The 25,751-nt window shown below is 41.7% G+C and overlaps 1 protein-coding gene across 1 annotated transcript in view; it reads left to right on the forward strand.

The window, feature by feature from the left end:
* Positions 1–25,751, forward strand: part of LOC144491525 (contactin-4-like) — a 1,235,140-nt gene that overhangs the window by 295,248 nt on the left and 914,141 nt on the right. The window contains exon 4 of the mRNA XM_078209439.1: positions 8,070–8,245. Within this exon, the coding sequence (XP_078065565.1) occupies positions 8,070–8,245 (176 nt within the window). The remainder of the gene's footprint in view (positions 1–8,069; positions 8,246–25,751) is intronic.

Below are 25,751 nucleotides of genomic sequence, written 5' to 3' on the forward strand. Positions count from 1 at the left end.
TTCTTCAGGTGAGTGGGAATTCTGTTCACAAACAGGGCATATAAAGACACAGACTCAATTTACATGACGAATGGTTGGAATGCGAATACTTACAACTAATCAAGTCTTTAAGATACAAAGAACGTGAGTGGAGAGAGCATCAAGACAGGCTAAAAAGATGTGTATTGTCTCCAGACAAGACAGCCAGTGAAACTTTGCAGGTCCAGGCAAGCTGTGGGGGTTACAAATAGTGTGACATGAACCCAATATCCCGGTTGAGGCCGTCCTCGTGTGTACGGAGATTTTGACAGCAGTCGGACTTGGTTGGGTGATATTTCAAATGTGGAACTGGAAATAATATGGGGTCAACAATATATGACCAAATAGAATGGTAATTTAATGACTAATATAATTGAGCCCGAAACAGTAGCCAGAAGTAGGGATGGAATAAGTAACAAAGGTATGGACTTCGTGATGGGGACAAAGCTGGTGGTTTCAGTCTTGAGAATGTTTAACTATATGGAATTGCAGCTCCCCCAAGACTGGGGCCAAGATTTTCTGGTCCCGCTGAAAGTCAGTGGACTTGTGGCTGCCTCCCCAAATTTTCTGTGTTGCCCACAGCGGGTGGAAGTGGAAAATCCCTGCAAAGATGTCAGATAAACAGTTAGACAAGAGTGAAAGGTGGTGTCAATGATGTTAAATGTAAATAAAGAAGAAAAGAGGGTCACTGGAAGATCCCCGAGACACTTATGGTATAGTGGCAGGAACAGAAGCCAGTGCACAAGATACTCTGGCTACAACCAGACAGGTAAAATCAGGTGATGCTACTTGGGAAAAGCACATTTGACCTTGTCAAAGGCTATAAGAAAGAAGATGAAAATGCACCATATATATCATTTGCGACTTGTATTAAGGCCATTACAGTCCAACAGGTTTATTTGGTAGCCTTTCTGTGGCTGGAGTGGAATCCTGGAGAGAGTTGAACATCAGATTTAGAAACAGGAGCATAATTTTGGGTATCACAAGTTGTCTGACTTTGAAGTGGAAAGGGAGATTTTTTTTTCTTTTCAACCAGCTGGATAGAATGTAGGTTTCCCTTGGTGCTTTACCTTGATGGTAAATACTATTTCATTCCACACCATGGTGTAACGAAGATCCAAAATGCTGTTTTGTGGCATTAACATTTCAAGGATTATCTTCAAGTGCTTGAAAAGGGGCCAATTTAAATACCTTTTAATCAAAATAACCAGTATAATGAGTTGGTCTCTTAATTTTCCTCCTTCAGGCTACATCCCAGAAAAAAAATCACAGTGTGCTGAAAGGGCTCTGTGTTATGCCCAGTGAAGACATGTCCTATTCATAACTGGAAGCATGGACTATGTCCTGTGGAACTGTGGAAGCTTCTGGAACTGTTTTAAATATTTTAAAATGGACACCAGCGGGTGACTAAGATCACTGCCATGGGTCTGGTGACATTCCTTATTCAACACAGTCTATCTCAATCTTCAGGAAAGTACTAACTGAATCACGCTGGGTAGAACCCTGCCCTGGAATAAACATACCAAGCTGAATGTTGACAGTGGGATCTACATATGCTACTGCCAGTGACCTACCCTAAATTTAAAGTCAATAGACTTCTAGACATCTTGGGCCTGATTTTATCATCAAGTTTCGCCCATTTTTGGCACAGAAACTTGGTAAAGTTGGGCGAGAGGCAAGTAGCACGATCCGCATTTGTATGCATTTAAATTGACTTAATGGGCTGCATGCCCAACCTTATCGGCACTTCCCCCGTTACCACCGCGTTTGCCCATCCAGATTCGGCGCAAAACAGATATTCTCTACAAATGTCCAATTCCGGTGCTCCAGTTAGTGAGAAGGTAAGTGCTCTCTGCTTGAAACCGGTGGAGGTGAAGGTGGGAGGTGGGTCCAACAGCTCTTTGCTTGAGATCGATCGGGGGGGAGGGGGGGTCCGCTGCCAGTCTCCCTGTGATCAGTGATGGTGAAGTGGGGTACACTGCCACTTTGCCTGTGATCAGTGAGGAGGAAGGGGGGGGTCCGTTGCCACTCTGCCTGTGATCAGTAGAGGGAAGGGGGTTCCGTTGCCACTCTGCCTGAGATCGGTGGGGGGGGGGGGAGGAAAGGGAGGGGCTTGCAATTGGTCTGGGTAGTGGAGGGAGAAGGGGGTCAGTAATGTTGTGGGGGTGGGATAATGTCTGTGGGGCCAGAGGGAGGCATTATCCGGCCCGGGAGTGATGTGCAGGGGAGCAGCTTCCTATCCTTTTTTCTGCGCATGCACAGTTGGAGGCGGCGATCGGAGCTGCAGGATTTCGGGCACGTTAAGCCCCGCCCATAGGCTTCTGCAGCACGATTCGGAATCGCTGACATGTTTGCAGTCAGAGTGCATATGGGGGTGCCTGAGAACGGGTCTAAAAGTCAGATCTGAAACACCCCCAGTTTCAAATCCGCCCAGCACTTAGAATCAAAATGGTAAAATAGGGCCCCTCGACCCCAAGATGAATACTTCAAATAGGACAGCTACAGATATTAGTTATTCAAAAATAAGTGCAAAAGACTTGGTTCCTAATTTCTTTTGTTCTGTTAACTCTAGGCTTCTGGGAACCATAGAACCATAGAAAATTACAGCTCAGAAACAGGCCTTTTGGCCCTTCTTGTCTGTGCCGAACCATTTTATGCCTAGTCCCACTGACCTGCACTTGGACCATATCCCTCCACACCCCTCTCATCCATGAACCCGTCCAAGTTTTTCTTAAATGTTAAAAGTGACCCCGCATTTACCACTTTATCCAGCAGCTCATTCCACACTCCCACCACTCTCTGCGTGAAGAAGCCCCCCCTAATATTCCCTTTAAACTTTTCTCCTTTCACCCTTAACCCATGCCCTCTGGTTTTTTTCTCCCCGAGCCTCAGCGGAAAAAGCCTGCTTGCATTCACTCTATCTATACCCATCAAAATCTTATACACCTCTATCAAATCTCCCCTCATTCTTCTATGCTCCAGGGAATAAAGTCCCAACCTATTCAATCTCTCTCTGTAACTCAGCTTCTCAAGTCCCGGCAACATCCTTGTGAACCTTCTCTGCACTCTTTCAATCTTATTTACATCCTTCCTGTAACTAGGTGACCAAAACTGTACACAATACTCCAAATTCGGCCTCACCAATGCCTTATATAACCTTACCATAACACTCCAACTTTTATACTCGATACTCCGATTTATAAAGGCCAATGTACCAAAGGCACTCTTTACGACCCTATCCACCTGTGACGTCACTTTTAGGGAATTCTGTACCTGTATTCCCAGATCCCTCTGTTCAACTGCACTCTTCAGAGTCCTACCATTTACTGAGTACGTTCTTCTTTGGTTTGTCCTTCCAAAGTGCAATATCTCACACTTGTCTGCGTTAAATTCCATTTGCCATTTTTCAGCCCATTTTTCTAGTTGGTCCAAATCCCTCTGCAAGCTTTGAAAACCTTCCTCACTACACCTCCAATCTTTGTATCATCAGCAAACTTGCTGATCCAATTGACCACATTATCATCCAGATCATTGATATAGATGACAAACAACAATGGACCCAACACCGATCCCTGCGGCACACCACTAGTCACAGGCCTCCACTCAGAGAAGCAATCCTCCAAAACCACTCTCTGGCTTCTTCCATTGAGCCAGTGTCTTATCCAATTTACTACCTCCCCATGTATACCTAGCGACTGAACCTTCCTAACTAACCTCCCATGAGGGACCTTGTCAAAGGCCTTGCTGAAATCCAGGTAGACAACATCCACTGCCTTCCCTTCATCCACTTTCCTGGTAACCTCCTCGAAAAACTCCAATAGATTGGTCAAACATGACCTACCACGCACAAAGCCATGTTGACTCTCTCTAATAAGTCCCTGTCTATCCAAATATTTGTAGATCCTATCCCTTATCACACCTTCAAATAACTTGCCCACCACCGACGTCAAACTTACTGGCCTATAATTTCCCGGATTTCTTTTGCAACCTTTTTTAAACAACGGAACAACATGAGCCACCCTCCAATCATCCGGCACCTCCCCCGTGAATACTGACATTTTAAATATGTCTGCCAGGGCCCCTGCAAGTTCAACACTAGCTTCCCTCAAGGTCCGTGGGAATACCCTGTCCGGTCCTGTGGACTTATCCACTCTGATTTGCCTCAAGACAGCGAGCACCTCCTCCCCTTTAATCTGTAAAGGTTCCATGGCCTCCCTACCAGTTTGCCCTATTTCCGTAGACTCCATGCCTGTTTCCTCAGTAAATACGGATGCAAAAAAACCATTTAGTATCTTCCCCATCTCTTTTGTTTCCATACACAGTCTACCACTCTGGTCTTCAAGAGGACCAATTTTATCCCTCACTATCCTTTTGCTCCTAAGATACCTATAGAAGCTCTTTGGATTTTCCTTCACTCTGTCTGCCAAAGCAACCTCATGTCTTCTTTTAGCCCTCCTGATTTCCCTCTTAAGTAGCTTCTTGCACTTTTTATACTCCTCGAGCATCTGATGTGTTCCTTGCTGCCTGTACATTTCATACAACTCTCTCTTCCTCTTAATCAGTGTTACAATCTCCCTCGAGAACCAAGGTTCCTTATTCCTATTACTTTGCCTTTAATCCTGACAGGAACATACAAACTCTGCACTCTCAAAATTTCTCCTTTGAAGGCCTCCCACTTTCCATTTACATCCTTACCAGAGAACAGCCTGTGCCAATCCACACATCCCAGATCCCTTCTCATTTCATCAAATTTGGCCTTTTTCCAGTTCAGAACTTCAACCCGAGGACCAGATCTATCCTTATCCACGATCAGGTTGAAACTAATGGCATTATGATCACTAGATCCAAAGTGTTCCATCACACTCACATCCATCACCTGCCCTAACTCATGTCCCAATAGGAGATCCAATATCGCTAAATTATCCCTCAGTGTACCCGAACCGGCACCAGAGTGTGGCGACTACAGGATTTTCACAGTAACTTCATTGCAGTGTTAATGTAAGCCAACTTGTGACACTAATAAATAAACTTAAACTTAAGAGTTGTGAGAGCTGCCTTCTCTCTCATTACCTATCTCCAACTGCAATTAAAATTGGTAAAACTAAAACTTAAAACCTTCTCTACCTTACAAAAGACCCCAGTTGCTGAGCAACCCTTGTTGGTTTGTTTACTTTTCAGACCGTAGCCCTCTCTAAGCACAATAGAATCACAGTTGGAATTGGCACCAACCTCCACACATAAGCACCTTTGTCCAGCATGAATCTGACTATAGGTTTTACCCTTCCAGACAAAGAAAGATTAAATTAAATCTACTTAAAACTAAATCTTATTTTGAATATTTACCAATGCAAATATAAATCCCTTAAAACTATCTTTGTTTTCCTAACAGTTTGCAATAACTGGTGACCAGGGACGAACAACAATCAATATTTATTGACAGCAAGTGAGCAGCTCTTAGGGGAACTCCCATGCTTTCAACACCTGGCATCTTTTGTGCACTTCCATGTGACCACCCGGTCTATAGTAAAGTTTTAAAGTTTATTTATTAGTCATAAGTAAGGCTTACATTAACACTGCAATGAAGTTACTGTGAAATTCTCCTAGTCGCCACAGTCTGGCACCTGTTTGGGTCAATTCACCTAACCAGCACGCCTTTCAGAATGTGGGAGGAAACTGGAGCACCCGGAGGAAACCTCTGCAGACATGGGGAGAACGTGCAAACTCCACACAGACAGTGACCCAAGCTGGGAATCGAACCCGGGTCCCTGGTACAATGAGGCAGCAGTGCTAACCACTGTGCTACTGTGCTGCCTGTACATCCCAAGCCTTAACTTCCAGCACCAAGAAAGACAAAGCCACCTTGTGCATGGGGACATCATCAATTCCCCCCTCAGCCCTCCTGCTCCATCACCTCCACTGAAGTCACACACCATCCAGACCTTAACATATATCGCTTTCCCTTAATTGTAATATCCCAGAACTCACCACGTTCCTGCACAGAAGTTCAAGAAGAAGAAACTCAGCACCACTTTCTCAAAGACAGCTAGGAACGGGCAATGAATGCCAGCCTTGCCAGTTACTCCCTCAGCCTTGAGAGTAATTTCCAAAAATCAAGGTATCAGCAAGAATGAAGTCACTCAGTACTTCTGAAATGAGAAGAGGACTTCCAAATATATTGTAGGTTACACAAATAAAATTGGGAGAATAAACACATTATTCATCAGTGTAAGTTGCTAATTATGGCTCAGCAACACTCATTTTCAGCAAATTGTAAGTACAACAAACAAGCAGTGAAGATTTGGGTTAAGCATACTTCAGAGTGAAAATGAAGGCAAGGAATTGGTGGCAGTTACATTGATTATGTAGCGACAGTGAATATGTTAGGAAAACAAGGGTAGTTTTAAGGGATTTACATTTGTATTGGTAAATATTAGGAATAAGGTATCATTCTAAGTGTATTTAATTTTTTTTGTGCCTGGAAGGGTAAAACCTATAGTTAGATGTATGCTAGGTAAATGTTAGATGTGTTTCTTTTGTACTTGGAGAAGGCGGTGATGTGAAAAATAAATAGGCCAGCAGAGGTATGCAGGCATTGTTTACAACTGAAGGCCCTTGTATTCTAAAAAAAAGGTCTTAAGTTTTGGTTTTAGCTGAATATATTACAGTTGGAGACAGGACATTAGGGAGTGAACATCTCTCAATTCTGTCAGAAGAAAGACTGGAATGGACAAGGTAATTGCAAAGGTGTAGGTTTTGATAGAACCAGTTACTGTCCAGATAACCAGGAAATTGGGACAGAAAGAATATTTAGGGTGACTGGAATTAACTTAACAGAGACCAAGGTGTTGTTCAGAAGAATTTAAGGAAGAGTAAGCAAGTGTTCTGAGTTGGAGACAATTGTAGTAACTAGAATTAAAGTGGGAAAGCAAACTTCAGACATAAAATAAACATTTGATGCCATTTTAATACAGTCTGGGAATCAAGAGTTAAAGCAATTGCAAATAGTTTGTGCAGCAGTCAAGACTAAGTAACCTCGGTGTAAATCCTGGACTGGACCCATTGTTAAAAGTGCAGTGGAAGCATTGTTTAGTAGAGTCATTTGGAAAACGTGAACTGGATTTTGGAATGGAAACTGTTAATGTAAAGCATTATTGTGAATGAAGATTTTAAAATATGTGTTTTTGGGAATGGAGTTTGGAAACTCCCGTGACAATTATCTCGGGGATTTCTGAAGAGAAAACCACAGCCATTAACATGGGTTCAGAGTGGAATGTATGTATGTGACCACAGCCGACCTGTGTGCTTGAAAGGGACTTTGTGTTAATGCGACCATTGTAGCTTCAGATGTGCTTTGTAATCCATGTTAATCTTAAAATCTGTGTGTATTTGTTAAGATAATGGTGAGGGGTGGAGAGTAAAGGAATAATGTTTCATAATCCAAATATAATAGTTTTTTTTCCCCTTGTAAAACTCATTAGCAATCCTGTGACTCTGTTCCTCCATGTTTTATTTTTTTTAAAAGTAAACATTATGGCCTTTTGAGCCGGGTTCCATTATGTGATCTTCCCATCCAATTATAATACCAACTGGAATAGTAACACTTGACTGGAAAGGAATGCATTTTTTCTACGTGCCTGCGTTATTGCAATCTTGCGCTTGGATGGGATTGTTCAATAGAAAAACCCACTTGTACCGAATAATGTGCAATTGAAAAACACTTCACTTCCATTTCAGTTGCAGGATTCACTTTGAAAGCTGCTAATGATTGACTAGAAAGTAGGGCCCAATGTTAAGTGTGGTAGTTGGAATAAGGAGCAAAACAAAAGAAAAACAATCTTTGACTGAATATTAAAAACTCGTCAATGAAATCTGAGTCACGTAAATTTGTTAGTTTTAAATTTACTAATTTCAGTTCCACTTTGTGTAATGAATGTTTTTTGCTTAAAAAAATTAAAGTTGAAGGCACTATTATTCATCTATATTCATGCATGCTTGAAATATATTGAGTTTTGTGACAAAATTAACATATTTCCGTGTCTTTTGTCTCACAGGTGGCAAAGAAATGGCACAGACATTGACATAAACATCAATTATCGTTATAGTTTGGTTCGTGGAAGTCTGGTAATCAATAACCCAGTTAGGACCCAAGATTATGGAACCTACCAGTGCTTCGCAACAAATCGTTTCGGCACAATCATGAGCAAAGCAGTAAAATTTCAGTTTGCATGTAAGTTGTGAGGCTTTCTTTCCACAACGAATGATTTTAGAGCTTAAATCTTGCATGTTTATTTTTTAAGTGTAATTTAAGGCGTATTTTTCTGGGTTTTCACCAATTGGGATGAACCTTGCCCATGGCCCCAAGACCATAATGGAAAAATCAAGCATATTCATCTTTGATCTTCTGTCCCAGAAACTGTAACAAAGCCCATGGGGGGAGAATTTGCATATACTGGAATTTCTGTCTGAATCTCCAATGGAAGTATAGCTTTATAAAACACCATGTCTTCTACAGGTTTCCATGAGTTCATATCCTGTGCCTCTTATTGTATTTAATAACATTTAATTTTGGAAAGAAACAAAGCAGATAGTTTTTGGTCAGCGATTCATTTTATTTGTTCTTCCTTTGCTGCTTAAAATTTAGAACTCTTTTCTAATCTCAGAATTAATTTTTCCCAAAAGAAAAAATATTTTGAGTTCTGTACCGTTTATACCTCGCACACTCCTGTCGTTATTAACGTGTCTTTAGTTTTGAGGCTCTGTGTGTGTTTGCCAGGTTTGCTCTTTATGCACCCTAATAATATGAGGAATTATGGGCAACACGTGAAATTAAAAGCATTGTTGGCTTTGCAAATTATTTACTTTATTAATGCATAGGGCAAATACACATGGAAACATTTTAAGACTGGTGCTACTGAAGATCAGTGGGGAAGATTTCTTTTAATGCTGATGTGTAGTCAGTTTGCTAATAATTGTGGCATCGTTGCCTTTGTTGACTTACTTCTAGCAAAGTCATCAAGCCATTCTGCAAAAATATATCGTGATTTCATGAGAAATAGTGAACGTAGACATTCGTAATGTCATGAACACAGAATTGCTGGACAGAATCTTATCCATACCAATTGATTTTCCTCTCTTTTGGCATATCTGGAAACATAGATGAAATTCAGATTTACATCCCTCAGCTGAAATGTAGTTTTCCTTCTGGCCTGTGGATCTGTAGTGAAAGCTGAAAATGTGATAACATACTTGGTATCCTTGCATTCCTTTTACAAACATTCGCTGTAAAAATAAATGATCAGTTGGCATCGTTTTTATTGATGCAGTTTTGAAGGAGTCATATTTGAAAAGATGAATTCCAAGGCCTACTGTTCTGATTGGTGGCTGACTTCACTTGTGAACATTGTACAGCCAAGGTATTAATTACAACGTGTCTCTGCTAGTGTTGGGAGATATTGTTAAGAATTACTCTTATCCTGAGTGAAATTAGTGTAAGTATATTGAAGGGATAGCTGGAATTGTGAGCATGTGAATCTTTCCCTTCTTTAGTTATGCACATTTTGTGCTAGCCAGGTGTAAAGGATGTCCAAAGATAGAGTCATAGAAGTCATAGAGGTTTACAGCATGGAAACAGGCCCTTCGGCCCAACTTGTTCATGCCGCCCAGTTTTTACCACAAAGCTACTCCCAGTTGCCTGCATTTGGCCCATATCCCTCTACACCCATCTTACCCATGTAACTGTCTAAATGTTTTTTAAAAGACAAAATTGTACCCACCTCTACTACTGCCTCTGGCAGCTCGTTCCAGACTCTCACCACCCTCTGAGTGAAAAAATTGACCCTCTGGACCCTTTTGTATCTCTCCCCTCTCACCTTAAACCTATGCCCCCAATTTTAGACTCCCCTACCTTTGGGAAAAGATGTTGACTATGTTGACTAAAGATGCTGATCTGTGCCTCTCATTATTTAATAAACCTCTATTGACCCCTAAACTCCCTATGCTCAAGAGAAAAAAATCCCAGTCTATCCAACCTCACCTTATAACTCAAACTGTCAAGTCCCGGTAGCATGCTAGTAAATCTTTTCTACATTCTTTCTAGTTTAATAATATCCATGATATATGAGATGAACATATTAGCAGAGATTTTTAAAGTATATTAATATGATACTAGCTTGTTGAAAACCTGAATTCTAAAATATTTGGTAAAATTTCTATTTAAAACTTCACCTTCAGGAATAAATCAAAAAGAAATGGAGTGGAATGTTAAATACTATAGAAGATGTTAGAATTATGCTGCATTTTAATATGAAATTAATATCTAACAATCTTAAGATGGGGAAAGTTAGATGTTCAGGATTTTGGAAAAGGAAGTGAGGTAATCTGCCAAGACCATTAAACAAAAAATGTTCTTACCATAGTGACCTCTTCTGATTGTGACAAATTGACCTCAGAATTGGTCCTGGTTGGACGAGGTACAGGAAGCTATCACTGCACCAGAACGCACACCTAATATTGAGGCTCAGGCTTCATTTATATGACTCAGGAAGTTACAGGCATCCCCTTGGCATCACCAGTCAGCTCTCCAGCAAAGATTATTTTGTTTTCATGGTTCTGGTGTTGCATCCAGAGGTCCTGGGTTTGAGGGAAGGGGCCAACTCCTGGAATGGCACAATTCAAAATTTGAGGAGGGGCACACAATGTGACATATCCAGGAAAGGGGGTATGATCAGGAGAGGTGAGTGGGCAATTGGGAATTTGACCCAGAAAGGGGAGGGACTACAAATCAACATGATCAGGCCTCCAGTTGTGTTTTGGACAAGTCCCATTTTGTAAAAATAAAATCTGCTTTCAGAAGTTGGATGTTTGGAACATAAATGGAATACTAGAATGTAATGGGCTAGCATAAAAACTATCGGAACTATTTGGTTTGACAGACAAATTCTTCCATCAGAGGTGCTGTGTAACGCCACATTTCAAGCATGTCATGCAGCTGGCCTACACCAACAATGTTGACACATTTTATTACAGTGGAAGGATACTGATACCGTTAAATAGAGGTAAAAGATGAAAAAGTAGTGGAAATCTAGAAGTATGAAAACATTTATTTCCAGTGTTTGATTTTTTGACCATTTTTCTTTCTTGTGGAGTGTTTTGAAATCATGCAGGAACTTTCCATGCAAAACAAGTTAACTGCTTCAGTGTAACTTCAAATGGCACATACTCAAAATAAACCATAAGTCTAAAAATAACTGCTGGAAAGGGATGTTGACAACTTCCTAATTGTTTCATTCATATCAACTGATTTGTGAATAAAATGTGTTTTTTAAAATTGCCTTTAGAATGAGGGTGGCTGGTTAAAGTTAAAAGATTTGTCCTTTGATATGACCCTCGTTTATTACACATGATTTGGAAGATTCCCAAGTACACTTGGATGAGCTTTTATTATATACTCATGAGCATTCTGAATGAATAGTTTTCTCCAAGTGGTGTTATGCACATGGTGCAACAGATTTAATTGCAGAACTAAATAATATGCATTTGCTTGCGTTTTGGGGATACTTTATAACTGTAGAAAGTAGGTAGGTATCATACATCTGCAAATGATGTGCATCCGAAATCTGTAAACTGCCACTGCATAGTCAACCAACTTTGGCATTTGACAGGTCTTTGAACATCCACTTCCCCCAAAGATCAAGAATTCCAGTCATTGAGTATACTCAAAATAGATCAGTAGATTTTTAGTTACCAAGGGAATTAAGAGGTCTGAGGATAGTGGAGGAAAGTTGAAAAATAGTTAGAATCATATTGAATGGTGGAGAAACTAGAAAGGGCAGAATTGCCTACTCCTGGTTCTTTCTGCCAGAATAGATTGTCTGCAGTATGACTTTTTTTATCTTGGGATATGGGCATCAATATGGTGAAGCAGTATTTATTTCCCATCCCTCGAAGGCATGAGGAGTCAGCCCACAATGAGAGGCTAAAGTAGTCACATGTAATCTAGACTGAATAAAAATACCAGGTATCACTCCGAAGAGCATCACTGAACCAGCAACAATCTGACAACTTTGAATAGTTGCTTTGTGCTGCTATGTCTTAAGTTATTACATTATTTAAATGATTAATTTTAGAATTTGTGATGGTGGGATGAGAATTGAATATTTCAGGGTTGCTAGTTCTGTATCGTAATCACTCAGCTACCATACAATCATAATGATGTATTTTTCTACATTATTGAGAGCTTATCCCATAACTGATTAGCTTGTCCATTGAAATATATGCACATCAGCTAATCACTGGGACCAATTCCACATTGTGCCATTGTGAAACTGGGAATTATACCCTTTCACCACCCAACCTCTAAAAATGAATAAAATTACATCTACTGCAAATGCTAAAAAATATATTTTTTGCTATGGCTCCAACAGCAGAGGATGGTTTGTCGAGGAAGTGTTCACATTGATTAGAACTTGATCAATAGGCTGAAAACAGTTTAGAAACACTGACACAATGGTGTAAAGGCATGTTGTAGCACGGCATTAAATCTCTGGACATAACCCGCTGTGATAAAAATGATTTCAAGCTCTTTCTCTTCTTGAACAAGAGAGAGATTTGATTGGTGGGACGAAACTGGAGAATTGTTGTGAAAGGGACATGCTGTCTAAGCTTTTTGTCTTGCACTCATCAGGATAGCGTGCAAGGAATTGCCACCAGTTTATACTGTATGAGAACAGAGTACTGATTGGTTGAAAAATGGACTCTGATTGGTGGATGCATTGCCATGGAGAATGCAGCATGAAACAGTTAACTGCCCAGCTTTGTACAAATTCATACGGAGCAGGTTGACTCCAGTCAAGGCATTGCCCTGGGGAATGAATTAAGGAACAACTGTTCCCAAAGTTTTTCTTTTGTTGAGAAAGGTGCAATATGTGGATATGTTTGTTCTGTCTGCAAAGAGCAGGCTCCTCTGTGGAAATATACATTCTTCTGCTTCTGGCATGCTTCTAGCATGTTTATGTGGGCCACACTGCGAGCCCAACTGGCAACCTTAAATTGCTTTTCCATTGGGATTGTTTAGCAAGTACTGTAAAATCATAAAATTGCAGTGTGTGTTGGTCACTGTGTTTTGAATTTAGCAAGCTGGGCTGGTTGGGTATGGTCAGTACTTTGCCTGTTGTGAACAGTTGAAGGGATGTGCTGTTCGATATAATCTGCAAATCACTGAGACAAGTGGCCAAAATACCTGGAATCAAGCCGGCACTGAAATTCATGTTCTTCTTTGTTCATTTGTTTCATAGGCAGAACATCTTAAGCAGGTGGATAGCCTTGCTCAAAAATAAGTTATAAGACTGCTTGTTGGACTTGTGAAAGAATGACGAGCTGTGAGGTGGTATATATGATAGGATTTGTTCTCATGGCTCACTGCATCCACATATATGTAGGTTATCCAAGACACTCAAAAGCGATGTCCCATTCTGTCCTATCTTATCCATGACTGGCTCTGCACAGTATTAATTAGCCGAATGGTTGGGTGAGTTGCTACAACCAGTTGTGAGCAAGTTTTCCACATACAGGACTCCCTCACCTTTGCGAAGAACATACAGGACCATATTGATAGCAATGGCATGTCGATGTGCTTGTTCAACATTGCCTGCCTATTCACCAATGTGCCACTCAAGGAAGCAATAGACACTTATAGCATCACTATATTGAGCTGATTTAAATGCACCACCGATATCTGAATATGTATCAATTGAACTTGCAAATTCAGCAACTTGTGCAGTTGAGTTCAGTTTGAACAAAATCATGTACACCCAAACAAATGGTGTTGCCATGGGATCCCCTCAACCCCACTCTCAAAATCAACTTTGTCAGGTTCCATGTGAAACACATCTTCGATGGCATGACACCCAACCTCCTTACCCCTTGCATATTTCCATTATGTAGATGGCACTTTAGCTATATTTCAATCTGCAGCCGCTTGTAAGACTTTCCTTACACACCATAATTGATTTCATCCTGTGCTCATTTTCACCTTTGAAATGGAGCAGTAAGACAACCTCCCTGTCCTCAACATGCTCGTTGAAAGATTGGTCAATGACTTCTCTGTTACCGTATACTTCACATCTACCTTCACTGATCAATACATGTTTTGGGATTCCTACCGTTCCATGCACTGTAGGACCGGCCTTAATGGCAACCTCATAAATAAAGACCAAGCCAACCCTCTCAACTCTGGAATCAACTTAGTGAATCTCCTCCGTACCCCCCAGTCCTCCCTGTTAAGTGGAGAACATCACCCGTATTGCAATTGCATGCTATCAGCATGCAGCGGCTAGTTTCATCTATTGCTCAAATTTTTGAGACACGCTACCCTTCCGGGGTAATCTGCATTAGACTGTGCACTTTTCAGGACCAAAAGTAGTAGCCTTAGGCCCATTCATGAGTTTGCGGGTATACAGAGTGTATTAATCTGATAAGGAAAGCCATAATTCCATTGGATGGCTTTGATGCACCCTATTTCAGCATCAGTTCCAGCCTCGGGCCTCTGTCTGTATGGAATTTGCACATTTTCCCCATGGCTGCGTGGATTTCCTCTGGGTGCTCCGTTTTACTCCCACATCCCAAAGGTGTGCGGGTTAGGTGGATTGGCCATGCTAAATTGCCCCCTTAGTGTCAAGGGAATTAGCGGTGTAAATATGTGGGGTTATGGGAATGGGGCCTGAGTGGGATTGTTGGTGCAGGCTCAATGGGCCGAATGGCCTCCTTCTGCACTGTAGGGATTCTATGATTTTATTCTATGATTCATTCCCCAGGGCAATGCCTGGACCAATTTAAATTGAACTGTGAATTTGACTAAAAGTGGGTTGTTAACTGTTCCTGCTGTATTCTAAATGGCAACGCCTCCACCAATCAGAGTCCACTTGACAGCCAATCAGCACTCTCTTCTCATACAATATAAATTATTATTCCCCCATTGCTGTTGGTAATTTCTTGGGAGTGATTCTGATGAGTGCAAGATAAAAAGTTTAGATAGCATGTCTCTTTTTTCAGCAATACTCGAGAAGGATTTGTCTCAGGTTTTTCTTAACGTGGTCTCTGTTCAATAACATGTTCTATTCATAAATAACATATTTTCACATGGGAACCATCTTTAGGAAAAACTCCAATAATCTAAATCTCTGCAGACAGATTGACTGGAGCTCAATTGTTAATATGTTATCTGTTGGAAAGCTCCACACTTCAGATTTTACTTTAGCACATGCAGAGATTGAAAATAATCCCTTGTGAAATTGTCAGAGTGGCAAATACATAGACTGAATGGTAGTGGGCAGCTGCTTCAGCTGGGATGAAAATAATTTAGTTCTGAATCTGTCACTGGTCTAATAGTGTATGTCTGAATATGAATGGCATGCAATGTAACTTTTGAGATCAATCTGATTCATATTGCTGGTGTGGAATGCATAATTCAGGCAATTTATTGTTGGAAACAGCTGTCAAATTTTGGCAGACTTGGGAATAAACGGAACTCTTCCAGAAATCCAGAACCGTTTAAAAAGATTGTGTTCTTAAGGGCAAAGGGGATGCTGTTGGACATGGTGGTGGGAAGGAGATTGTTCCCTTTTGTACACATGGATCCTGCTCCAATATAACCTTCCTGTTTCACTCCCTAAGATCCTGGTTAGACACCTTAACACCTTGTTCTTAATATCTAATTTGTGCACTCCAAGAATTACGATGTTAAAGTTTGACTACCTTGCACTAAAGACATGGTGGCGAAAAATTCATTAAGATGCCTTGCTGAGCTTGGGAATTGCCAAGTGCCTCATGGTATCATTGAGGTGGGTAGCAAGCTAACTTCATGCAACTTCCTCATCTAAATAATTCCCGCCTTGCCCAGCAAAAAACATGTTACTGACTGACTTCACACTCAATAGGTCCTGAGCAGCACAGAAAATGGAGCAACAGGCAAGAAAGAGGTTTTCAGATACAATGCTGGAAGCAGTAGTTCAGAAGGTGAAAAAGAGAAGAAACACCATGTGGGAGGCCCCATAGTCCATTCTCTGAGAAGAGAAAAGAAGCAGGTAGCCCCAAGCATCTGGCAGCCTTGCAGGAAGATTTTCAATGATATCTCATGGATATAGATTGCATTTTGTTTTATTCATTCATGGGATGTAGGTGTCACTGGCTGGGCCAGCATTTATTGACCACCCCTAACTGCCTTTGAGAAAATGGTGGTGTGCTGCCTCTTTTAACCGCGGCAGTCTGTGTGTTGGAGGAACAGTGCTATGCGGGGTGGCACAGTGGCTAGCACTGCTGCCTCACAGTGCCCAGGGCCTGGGTTTGATTCCTAGCTTGGATCACTGTCTTTGTGGTGTCTGCACATTCTCCCTGTGTCTACATGGGTTTCCTCTGGGTGCTCTGGTTTCCTCCCACAGTCCGAAAGATATGCGGGTTAGGTGCATTGGCCGTGCTGAATTCCCCCTCAGTGTACCTGAACAGGCGCCGGAGTGTGGTGATCAAGGGATTTTCACAGCAACTTCATTGCAATGTTAATGTAAGCCTACTTGCAACACTAATAAATAAACTTTAAACTGTTAGCGAGGGAGTTCCAGGATTTTGACCCGGTGACAATGAAGGAAACGTGATATAGTTACAAGTCAAGATGGTGTGTGGAGAACTTGCAGATTGTGGTGTTCCCATGGATCTGCTGCCCTGGTCATTCTGTGTGGTAAAGTTTGTGGGATTGGAAGGTGCTGTTGAAGGAGCCTTGGTGAGTTGCTGCAGTGCATTTTGAAGATGGTACACACTGTTGCCACTGTGCATTGGCGATGGAGGAAGTGAATGTTTAAGGTGGTAGTGGGTGCCAATCAAGTGCGCTGCTTTGTCCTGCATGGTGTCAAGCTTCTTGAGTGTTGTTGGAGTTGCACTGGTGCAGGCAAATAGAGAGTAATTCATCACTTATAGATGGTGGACAGACTTTGGACAGTCAAGAGATGAGTTACTCATTGCAGGATTTCGAGCCTCTAACCTGCTCTAGTAGCCATAGTCGTTATATGGCTGGTCCAGTTCAGTGGTAACCACCAGAATATTGATTGTGGGGGACTCAGTGATGGTAATGCCATTGAATATTAAAAGGGGATGGTTCGATTCTCTCTTGTTTGAAATGGTCAATGCATGACAACTTATGGCACAAAATGTTATTTTCCTTATATTTTCATGGGACATCTTCTACCTGGTGCACTGACATTCTTACACACAGCACAATGCACCACCCTGTCACTCATCCATCAGCAATTTCTAGTAATCAAGATTTGGGCCTAACATTCTGCTGCTCCATCTCACCCTCACAGACATACCAATGCTGCTTGTCTCACACTCATGTCCCCTGCTTTTGTATACTTCAAACTATTCAGCTACTGCAGGCACATTTTTCAAACACATCACAACACAATCGGTGACATTTTGCCCTCTCCCTTGAATTGCAAAGTGATCTCTAATAGGAGTGAGCATTGCCAACTTGGTGGGAACATGCATACTTGCATCACCTGAGCCCTCCAGAGGAGACAGTGACCACATCATGGAGCTGCCTGTGATTGAGGACATTGTATCCTGTGCCTCAAGAAGAATCAGGATGGTATGCTTTTGACTTTTGCTCCTACTCAAATCCCACCTCAAATCTCATCTTGCTATCTGACATGCAGTGCAAACTGTAGTTTCCCTATCCATGGAATTCCTGCTTTCTACTCCATGCCCCCTGCCCTCATCCCAAATTTTTCCTCCTTCATTTTTGCGACTGCCAACTGGCCAGTCATTGTAGCCTCATGATGAAAGGCAGCTAAACTTGACCTTACTCAGATAAGGACTTGGATGCGGCAGCATTGATGATCATGGACAGCTTGCTTTCACTGTCAAGGAGCATGGAGGAGTCCTTCCCCAACTTGACATATGACTTCATACAAAGCTTGGACTTCAATCTTTGCAATTTGGAAGTGGTGGCCAATTCCATGACAACACATACAAACCCATCCCCGATGCAGCATCTGTGATCAATGGCTTAGCTTCCATTGTGGAAGGGTGGAAACCACCAAGCTTTTGAGCACTCTAATGGAAGCTCAGACTGAGGTCATGAGATTCATGTTTGTTGGCATTTAACCCAGCTTTGTGCAATGCAGGCTCAGACTGCTGCTGCCATGACTGCTAATACCAGTGCTCAAATGACATGGAAGCTCTCCGAGGAAATCAGTCATCTGTCCTTCACCAGATTGCTGAGGCTCCACCCTCAGGGAGTTTATGTGATGCCCAAATCTGCTCTCCTCTCTTAGGCTGACAGCATTCATGCACCAATCACTGCTGCTCTGACAGTACTCTTAATGTTGTCTCCCAAACAGTCCAAAGTTCTGCAGCCCATGCCAAGGTGGTACTGTCTGAGGCAGGGCTTGCAAGGCCTGGAGCTAGTTGAAGACATCCTGCAAGATCATCTGCAGTCTCTCCGCTGAAAGCCAGGAGCCTTCCACCAGCAATGCTGCAGACATGGTACAGCAGTATAACAGGCACATCCACCCACAAGCACTAAGCGGAGTGAACAATTCAGTTTTAATGTATTATTGTTTAAAATTGTTACCAGTAAGTCTCCTCTTACTGTTAATGAAGTGGAAGAGTACAAACACAGACTTTGTTGTCCATCCCGTTATCAAAGACATTTTCTACATATACTGAAAACAAAGATTTGAAGAAGCATTCTGTAGAACCTCTTAAAATAGCATCAATGATGTCACAGGACATATTAAAATTGGGTTTGATGTCTGACATCATTAAAGGTTAATTTCTAAGTCTCTTGTACTTTTCTGGGAAATTTGATCTGAAAAATAATGAAGCTGATGAATAGAAATTTTAAACTTCTTCTTTGATAAGTTTTATTCATGTTCACTTTTGTGTTGTATTATAACTTTCGAAAGTGGAAAAATAGAAAAGACAATTTGCCACACAAATTCAGGTGTGAGTCAAGCCACTGACAGTTGTGTTTGAGTCGAATCAATTCCCTTTACAAGATACAGGAGCTGGAATTTTCTGGTCCTTTCGTGGCAGCTGCGGGGGCCAAACAGTGCGGTGAGCCAGTTAAAGGTCCATTGATTTTGGCGCAACCGGGAGATCCCACTGGTGGAAAAACCACCAGAGTTTGCAATTTTATTGGTTTATGCTCGGCAGGACAGAACGTTTCTTGTTTCAGCTCATTATATAAAATGTGTGATTGTTAAAAACAAAATATTGAACCATATTTTCTTGTGGCAAATTATATTGTTATATATTCATTTGCATTAAATACAATTTTAAATCATTGACAGTGAAAAGCTCCCAAAAATGGCTATTTATATATTAGTTAAGGTAGGTATAATGAAAAAGTATATTATGAACATTTCAATCGACACTATGTAAAAATGGGACACAAACAATCGATTAAAATAGTTGCTGCAAATCATGAGATCTTTGGTATTTGCTTACTCAGCCTCAAGCAAATATCTAATTAAATGTGGACATTCACAGCCATTTGGGGAATTCGCACATTTTAGTTTCGGGACGGACCAACATCAAAGAACCTTCAAGACCAATGTGATTCAATACCCTTCCCTGAAACCAGAGCGAATGGTTCATTCTGAAAGAACAACACTGACTGTCTCAAATTCTCAGCAGTGTTAAACCACAACAAGGATGATAGAATCAACATGAGCACCACCTCCTATTTGGAAAGGACTTTGAATTTATGAAAGTCATATGTTGAAAGCCACTTTTTCTGTTTGCTTTTGAAAATTGGCAAAAGTTATTTTCAGAGAGCACCATTTAAATGATCAGTTTGGTCATTCTGTGAATCCGACTTGAAGAAAGCTGTGAAACTCTCAAAAGATTGCTGCTGATTTATTTAATTGGGACACGCACTCCAAAACTAAGTCACACCTCCTTCATACACAATTTACTGATCATAGGCAGTAAGGGAACACACACATTCTGTCTGTGACTTCATGCAGTTGCTGTAATTTACTTTTAACTATATTACGCTTTAACAATTTTCATGCCATTATAGCTTTTCTTGCCCCACTCCAATTTTAAAAATTGGTATGTGAATTTCTTTCCCTGTAGCATCTCAAATAATAACTGTGGGATCCTATGTATGCTTAGCTCTGTTTGCTTCATTAATGCAAAGACTTCATTTTAAGATATTTCTGCCTGTACAATTACATTGAAATGCTCAGCTTTTAAAGCTAACTTGACCACATCGTAAAACTCAGCAGGCATGCTGGGATTAACTGGAAAAGTTGACTACCTTTTTTGAAAGTAAAATGTCAGCAAAAACAGGCCTTTCATAAGCCAAGCAAAGTTTTTTCCTAAACAGCAGCTTTTCATGGCCACAGCTGCAAGGCCTCATAACAAGCTGCAAAAACCTGTTTATGGAGCTCAAGACAGCATGTGCCGAGCAATTGCAAAACACAGATAACGAATCTCATATATTGTAGTTTTTAGCCCTTTGTTTTCAGTTTTGGATCAAGTCTGTTTTTGAGACCTGTTCAGTATGTTTAGAGTTTTTTGACCAGTACAGGACTGGCTCTTGCCAGTATCTCTATCTCTCTCTCTCTTTCTCGCAGCAATTCTTTTCAGTTCGCTTTCTGTCATGTTTTAATTTTAAATTCTGCTCAATAAAAGACATTCATTGTACCAGTGCTGTCTTTGTCTATTCTGAGGAATGAATGGACCCGACATTAACAAGTTACAAAAGCACCTTTCCCTTTATTTATTTGAATCTGGGCTTTACTCCTACTGAAATGAAAACAGAAAATGACAAAAATACTCAGCAGGTCAGGTGGCATCTGTGGAAAGAGAAACAAAGTTATTGGGAAATTTAATGCAATTGACATGAGTTCAGCATACTGGTTGGTGAACTGGTGGGGAGCCCATATTGCTCTCAAGGGGTAATCCCAGTCTTTTTGGGGATTCAGGACCATGGGGATGGAAATCCCACTTGTGAGAGTTGCAGGTCAATCAGAGTTGGCTCCAGCCAATAATGCACCCAGGTAAAGGCCTTGGATTGATAAGAGACCCAGGTCATAGGTGAGTTTATTTATTTATTAGTGTCACAAGTGGGCTTACATTAAGACTGCAATGAAGTTACTGTGAAAACCCCCTACTTGCCACACTCCGGGTACACCGAGGGAGAAGTTAGCATGGCCAATGCACCTCACCAGCACGTCTTTCGGACTGTGGGAGGAAACCGAAGCGCCAAGAGGAAACCCATGCAGACACAAGGAGAGCGTGCAGATTTTGCACAGACAATGACCGAAGCTGGGAATCGAACCTGGTCCTTGGCACTGTGAGGCAGCAGTACTAACCACTGTGCCACCGTAGGGTGGGGAGGAGGCCATGGGAGATGCAGTTTTAGAGGAAAGGGCAGGGGAGTGGCTTTCAGTCCCCTGCCCAAAGCCAGGTCCCTCAATCAGATATTTAAGTGCCTTTGAACGATGTAGCCCAAGCTGACCCCGAGAAGTTGGGTTTGCCTGGCAGCCTTCTGAAGGCCCAAGAAATCTGTGCTGCTGGCATATAATTCTTGAGCCACCACTAAATTCCGGTGGACTTGGGGATAGTTGGTGTCAAGTGGCTCAATAATCAGTCTAATTGACATCCCACCACAAGCAGGTAAGTTTCCTCTTTGGATACGTTCCTGCCTCCAACTTAACCATGGGAAGTTTTCTCACCACCAGGAGACTGATGCGTGCAGTGTCTTTTGTAATTAAATGGGCCCAGCCACCATGTTTCCTGCCATGTTGGGCTACTTTTAATCCAACCCAATATGTACAGTTGATGAAATCACCAATCTGAAATGTAGGGCGGAATTTTCCTGTCCCACCCGCTATGGGAATAGTAGCAAGTGGGACAGAAAATTCGGCAGACCATGCAAGTGTCTGTTGACCTCAGACAGGAATTTCCAGCCTTGGGGCGAGTGCAGCTGGAAAATCCCGCCTGTAAACTCTGTTTCTTTCTCCACAGATGCTACCAGACATGCTGAGCATTTCCATCATTTTCTGTTTTTATTTCAGATTTCCAGCATCCAGAGTATTTTGCTGATGCTGCGATCCTGCTGGTTTTATTCCTGCTGCTTCATTTTGTGCACAGAATACAAATGGTTAATGTACTTAAAACAGGAAACTTTAGCTGAACTGTAACTAGTGCTGTACGCAATACAAAATATACATCAATATTTGAAAAATTATTCAAAATTGGGAGTGTAGGTGGTGAAAGCATCAGGTTAAAAACTGTAATCATTAGTTTGTGATTAATTTAGTCACTGTAGAACATTCTCAATAATTATATGATTAAAATTACTTTTCTCATACTCCCACTTTGCAGTTGTAACTTTAATTGATGTGCTTGATCTGAAATATCAAAGAAATCCTAGTCTGTGTGAACAAGATTTTGAAAAATGTCAAGATATGTTTATTACACAAAGAACAACATGAATGAGCACTGTTTTCACAGCATATGTGAAATTACCAAGTCCAAGCTGTTTAGTGCAAGGCAGTTGAATGGTTGGAATCCAAATAACACACATTTGGTTACATATTGAATTTTGCCAGTTGAAGATAAAACATTTGTCCATTGTCACATTGCCACCTTCTACAACCTGTCAATCTACAGACAAAAATTGTTTTTCTCTTTCATTTCTAACATTCAATATGGGGAAGATAAGAGAGATGCTATTTGGAAGAGAAGGTGAAATGTCATTTTTGTATGCTGAAAACATACCAGGGTTTTAAAATATATTTATTGTGGGAGTGGTTCAAAATAATTATCCCTGGTTGCCTATTTTCTGGCAAAGTGCCAAGGAGATTCCACACCCTCCAGCCCCATCATTTAGCAGATTCTGTGCTCACCATCTCCTGCACCATGACCAAGCAATCTGTTGCCTCCTTTTTGGCTCATCATAGGCAGGATACCTTGGTCTCTATTATGACTATGCTAATGATTAGAGTTGCATCAAATTGAAGAGCGTCTGTCTGAACTTTTACAACTCGCTGTCAAAATTGTTTTGTTGCAAATCCCACAGTATTTGTCTTCGGGATATTGGCCTGGATTTTCATCCTCCAGGCTCGTAGCAGGTACCAGGAAATTGCCGGCTGAGCCTGCCTGCCAGAGGAGAAACTGCTGACAAAAATGGGAGCCTCATTGCCCAGGGTTGGCTGCAGTCAGGCCAGACAACTCAGGAAATAGGCCAGAGGGGCTTCCAGGTGCCAAAGTGGGCAGTTTAAAGGCTTTGCAGTCCCTCATCCCTCTTAAACACTCCCCATTCCTGTCCATTCTACTTCAGGTCCCTTACTCTAGGCTACATACTTCCATCCAAGCCCAATATCCCCTCATGCCTCCTATGCCAGGCAACGCATCTCCACCCTTTCCCCATGGCCCCTTATGCTACCTTTTATGGGCAGCATGGTGACACATCGGTCAGCAGTGCTGCCTCATAGAGTCAGGGACCAGCCTTTAATTCCGGCCTTGGGTACATGACTGTGTGGAGTTTGCATGTTCTCCCTGTGTTTGTGTGGGTTTCCTCTGAGTGCTCCAATTTCATCCCACAGTCCAAAGATGTGCAGGTTAGCTGGATTGGCCATGCTAAATTGCCCTTTGGTGTTGAAGGTTGTGTAGGTTAGGTGGATTAGTGGGGTAAGTATGTGGGGTTACGGGAATAGTGCCTGGATGATTTGCTTTGTCAGAGAGTTGGTGCAGACCTGATGAGCTGAATGGCCTCCTTCTACACTGTCGGAATTCTTTGGGTTCCATAAATTTTACAAGAGGACAAGCATCCCGACATTTTAAAGTATCAGTAGCTGAAATTTAAAGTACTTGAATCCTCTTAAGCTTGCATAAATAAACATTGTGTAATTGAAAGCAGAGATCAAAGAGCCTTTGCTGCCAATCAAACAACATTCTCTTAACTGAACCACAACGAACCTGACACAATGAAAATTACAGAGGAGTAGGAGCTGCTTATCTTTACAACAGCGCGAGGCGGACTGGGAATATAGGGTTCTGGCTTTTGACCTGAACCAGCCGGCATCCTTAAAATGCATTGGTGAAAATGGGAACAGTAAGAAGTCTCACAACACCAGGTTAAAGTCCAACAGGTTTATTTGGTAGCACAAGCCACAAGCTTTCGGAGCACTGCCCCTTCATCAGGTGAATGGGAGATGTGTTCGCAAACAGGGCATAGATAGACACAAACTCAATTTACATGTAGAAACTTGATGTCTGTGTCGATATGCGTGATCTTCTTGGAGAGCCTCTCCACTTGGAGCTGGCGGTTTGCGGGTAGAAAGTTGATGCCTGTGTCGATATGCGCGATGTTCTTGGAGATCCTCTCCACTTGGAGCCGGCGGTTTGCGAAAATGGGAACACCAGAGAATGGGATCAGGAATCCTTGAACAGGTCCTGGCTCCCATTTTTAAAGGGCTCCTATGTCATCCAGATTCAGGGAAAATCCAGGCCATTATGACATCCTATTTTTAGTAATTATTGACTTTGATTACATTTGTGTAAATTCTGCATGCGTTATTCTTCCCCAGCTTACCACCTTCAAACTGGTAAGTTTTCACACAGCCTTCCAATATTCTGACTGTACAGACCTAACTATTTTTGTAGGTGAGATCAGACCATGAATAATGCCATTGTCCGATTATATGAAGGTGGTAAGGGCGCATCACTCGTAACCTGCTTAATCTGTACTCAGCCAAAAATCCATATATATCCAGCTTGACTTATAACATAGAATCCTACAGTGCAGAAGGAGGCCATTCGGCCCATTGAGTCTGCATCGACTACAATCCCACCCAGGCCCTATCCCCATAACCCCATGCATTTACCCTAGCTAGTCCCCCGACACTAAGGGGCAATTTAGCATGGCCAATCCATCTAACCTGCACATCATTGGACTGAAGTCTTGCATGATTTTTCTTTTCTCTCCTCACTATTCTGGGAACATTAATCTTAATTGCAACACTGCAGCCCAACCTTGTCTGAGATAAGTGACCTCAACATAGACCGGGGATAAATCAGGAACCCACAAGTTCTGTATGTTCAGTCCCATAACGTGGAGTCCGTTTATTCAGTGAGCCATGTAGGAAACTGCCTTTCTTATCTATTCCATAGTGAATAGCTGGAGATGAATGGAAAATCTAAAAAAGCTGTCCCTAAATTTCCTCAGATTCCTGGCCTAATTCGAGTGGCAGAATACCTTCTGTTTTTGGAGTTCCACTACTCCATCTATGTGTACTACTAGAGGTTGGTGTACCAAGTGAATTGATGCATATCAACTTTCAGATAGGTGCAACTGGGCTCCCCTTTGAGACAGGAAGGAAACTGAATCCAAGAGCAAAGAATAAGGTGCAAAAATAATAACTGGATTGACTCCCTTGCAAATGGGATGATAGAAGCTATAATGACACCATGAGATTCGAATGAAGGCAGTGGTGTTTGATTGGGGGTGGAAGAGGATCCTCGGTACAGTCCATTATCAGAAAGCATAGTATTTACAGCTGCATTACCAGATGCATACAGGGGATGTGTTCCCAATGTAGTAGTTATCCACTGGCCTATTTTAATTTTGTCCTCTTTTGTCTCCCACAAACGCAAAATCAATGCCAGATAATCAGAGCCCCTGACCCAGAGATCCAAAATTTATTTATGGACTGTTAGAATATCAT

This window comes from Mustelus asterias, chromosome 3 (genome assembly GCF_964213995.1).
Source record: "Mustelus asterias chromosome 3, sMusAst1.hap1.1, whole genome shotgun sequence".
NCBI classification, from domain to species: domain Eukaryota; kingdom Metazoa; phylum Chordata; class Chondrichthyes; order Carcharhiniformes; family Triakidae; genus Mustelus; species Mustelus asterias.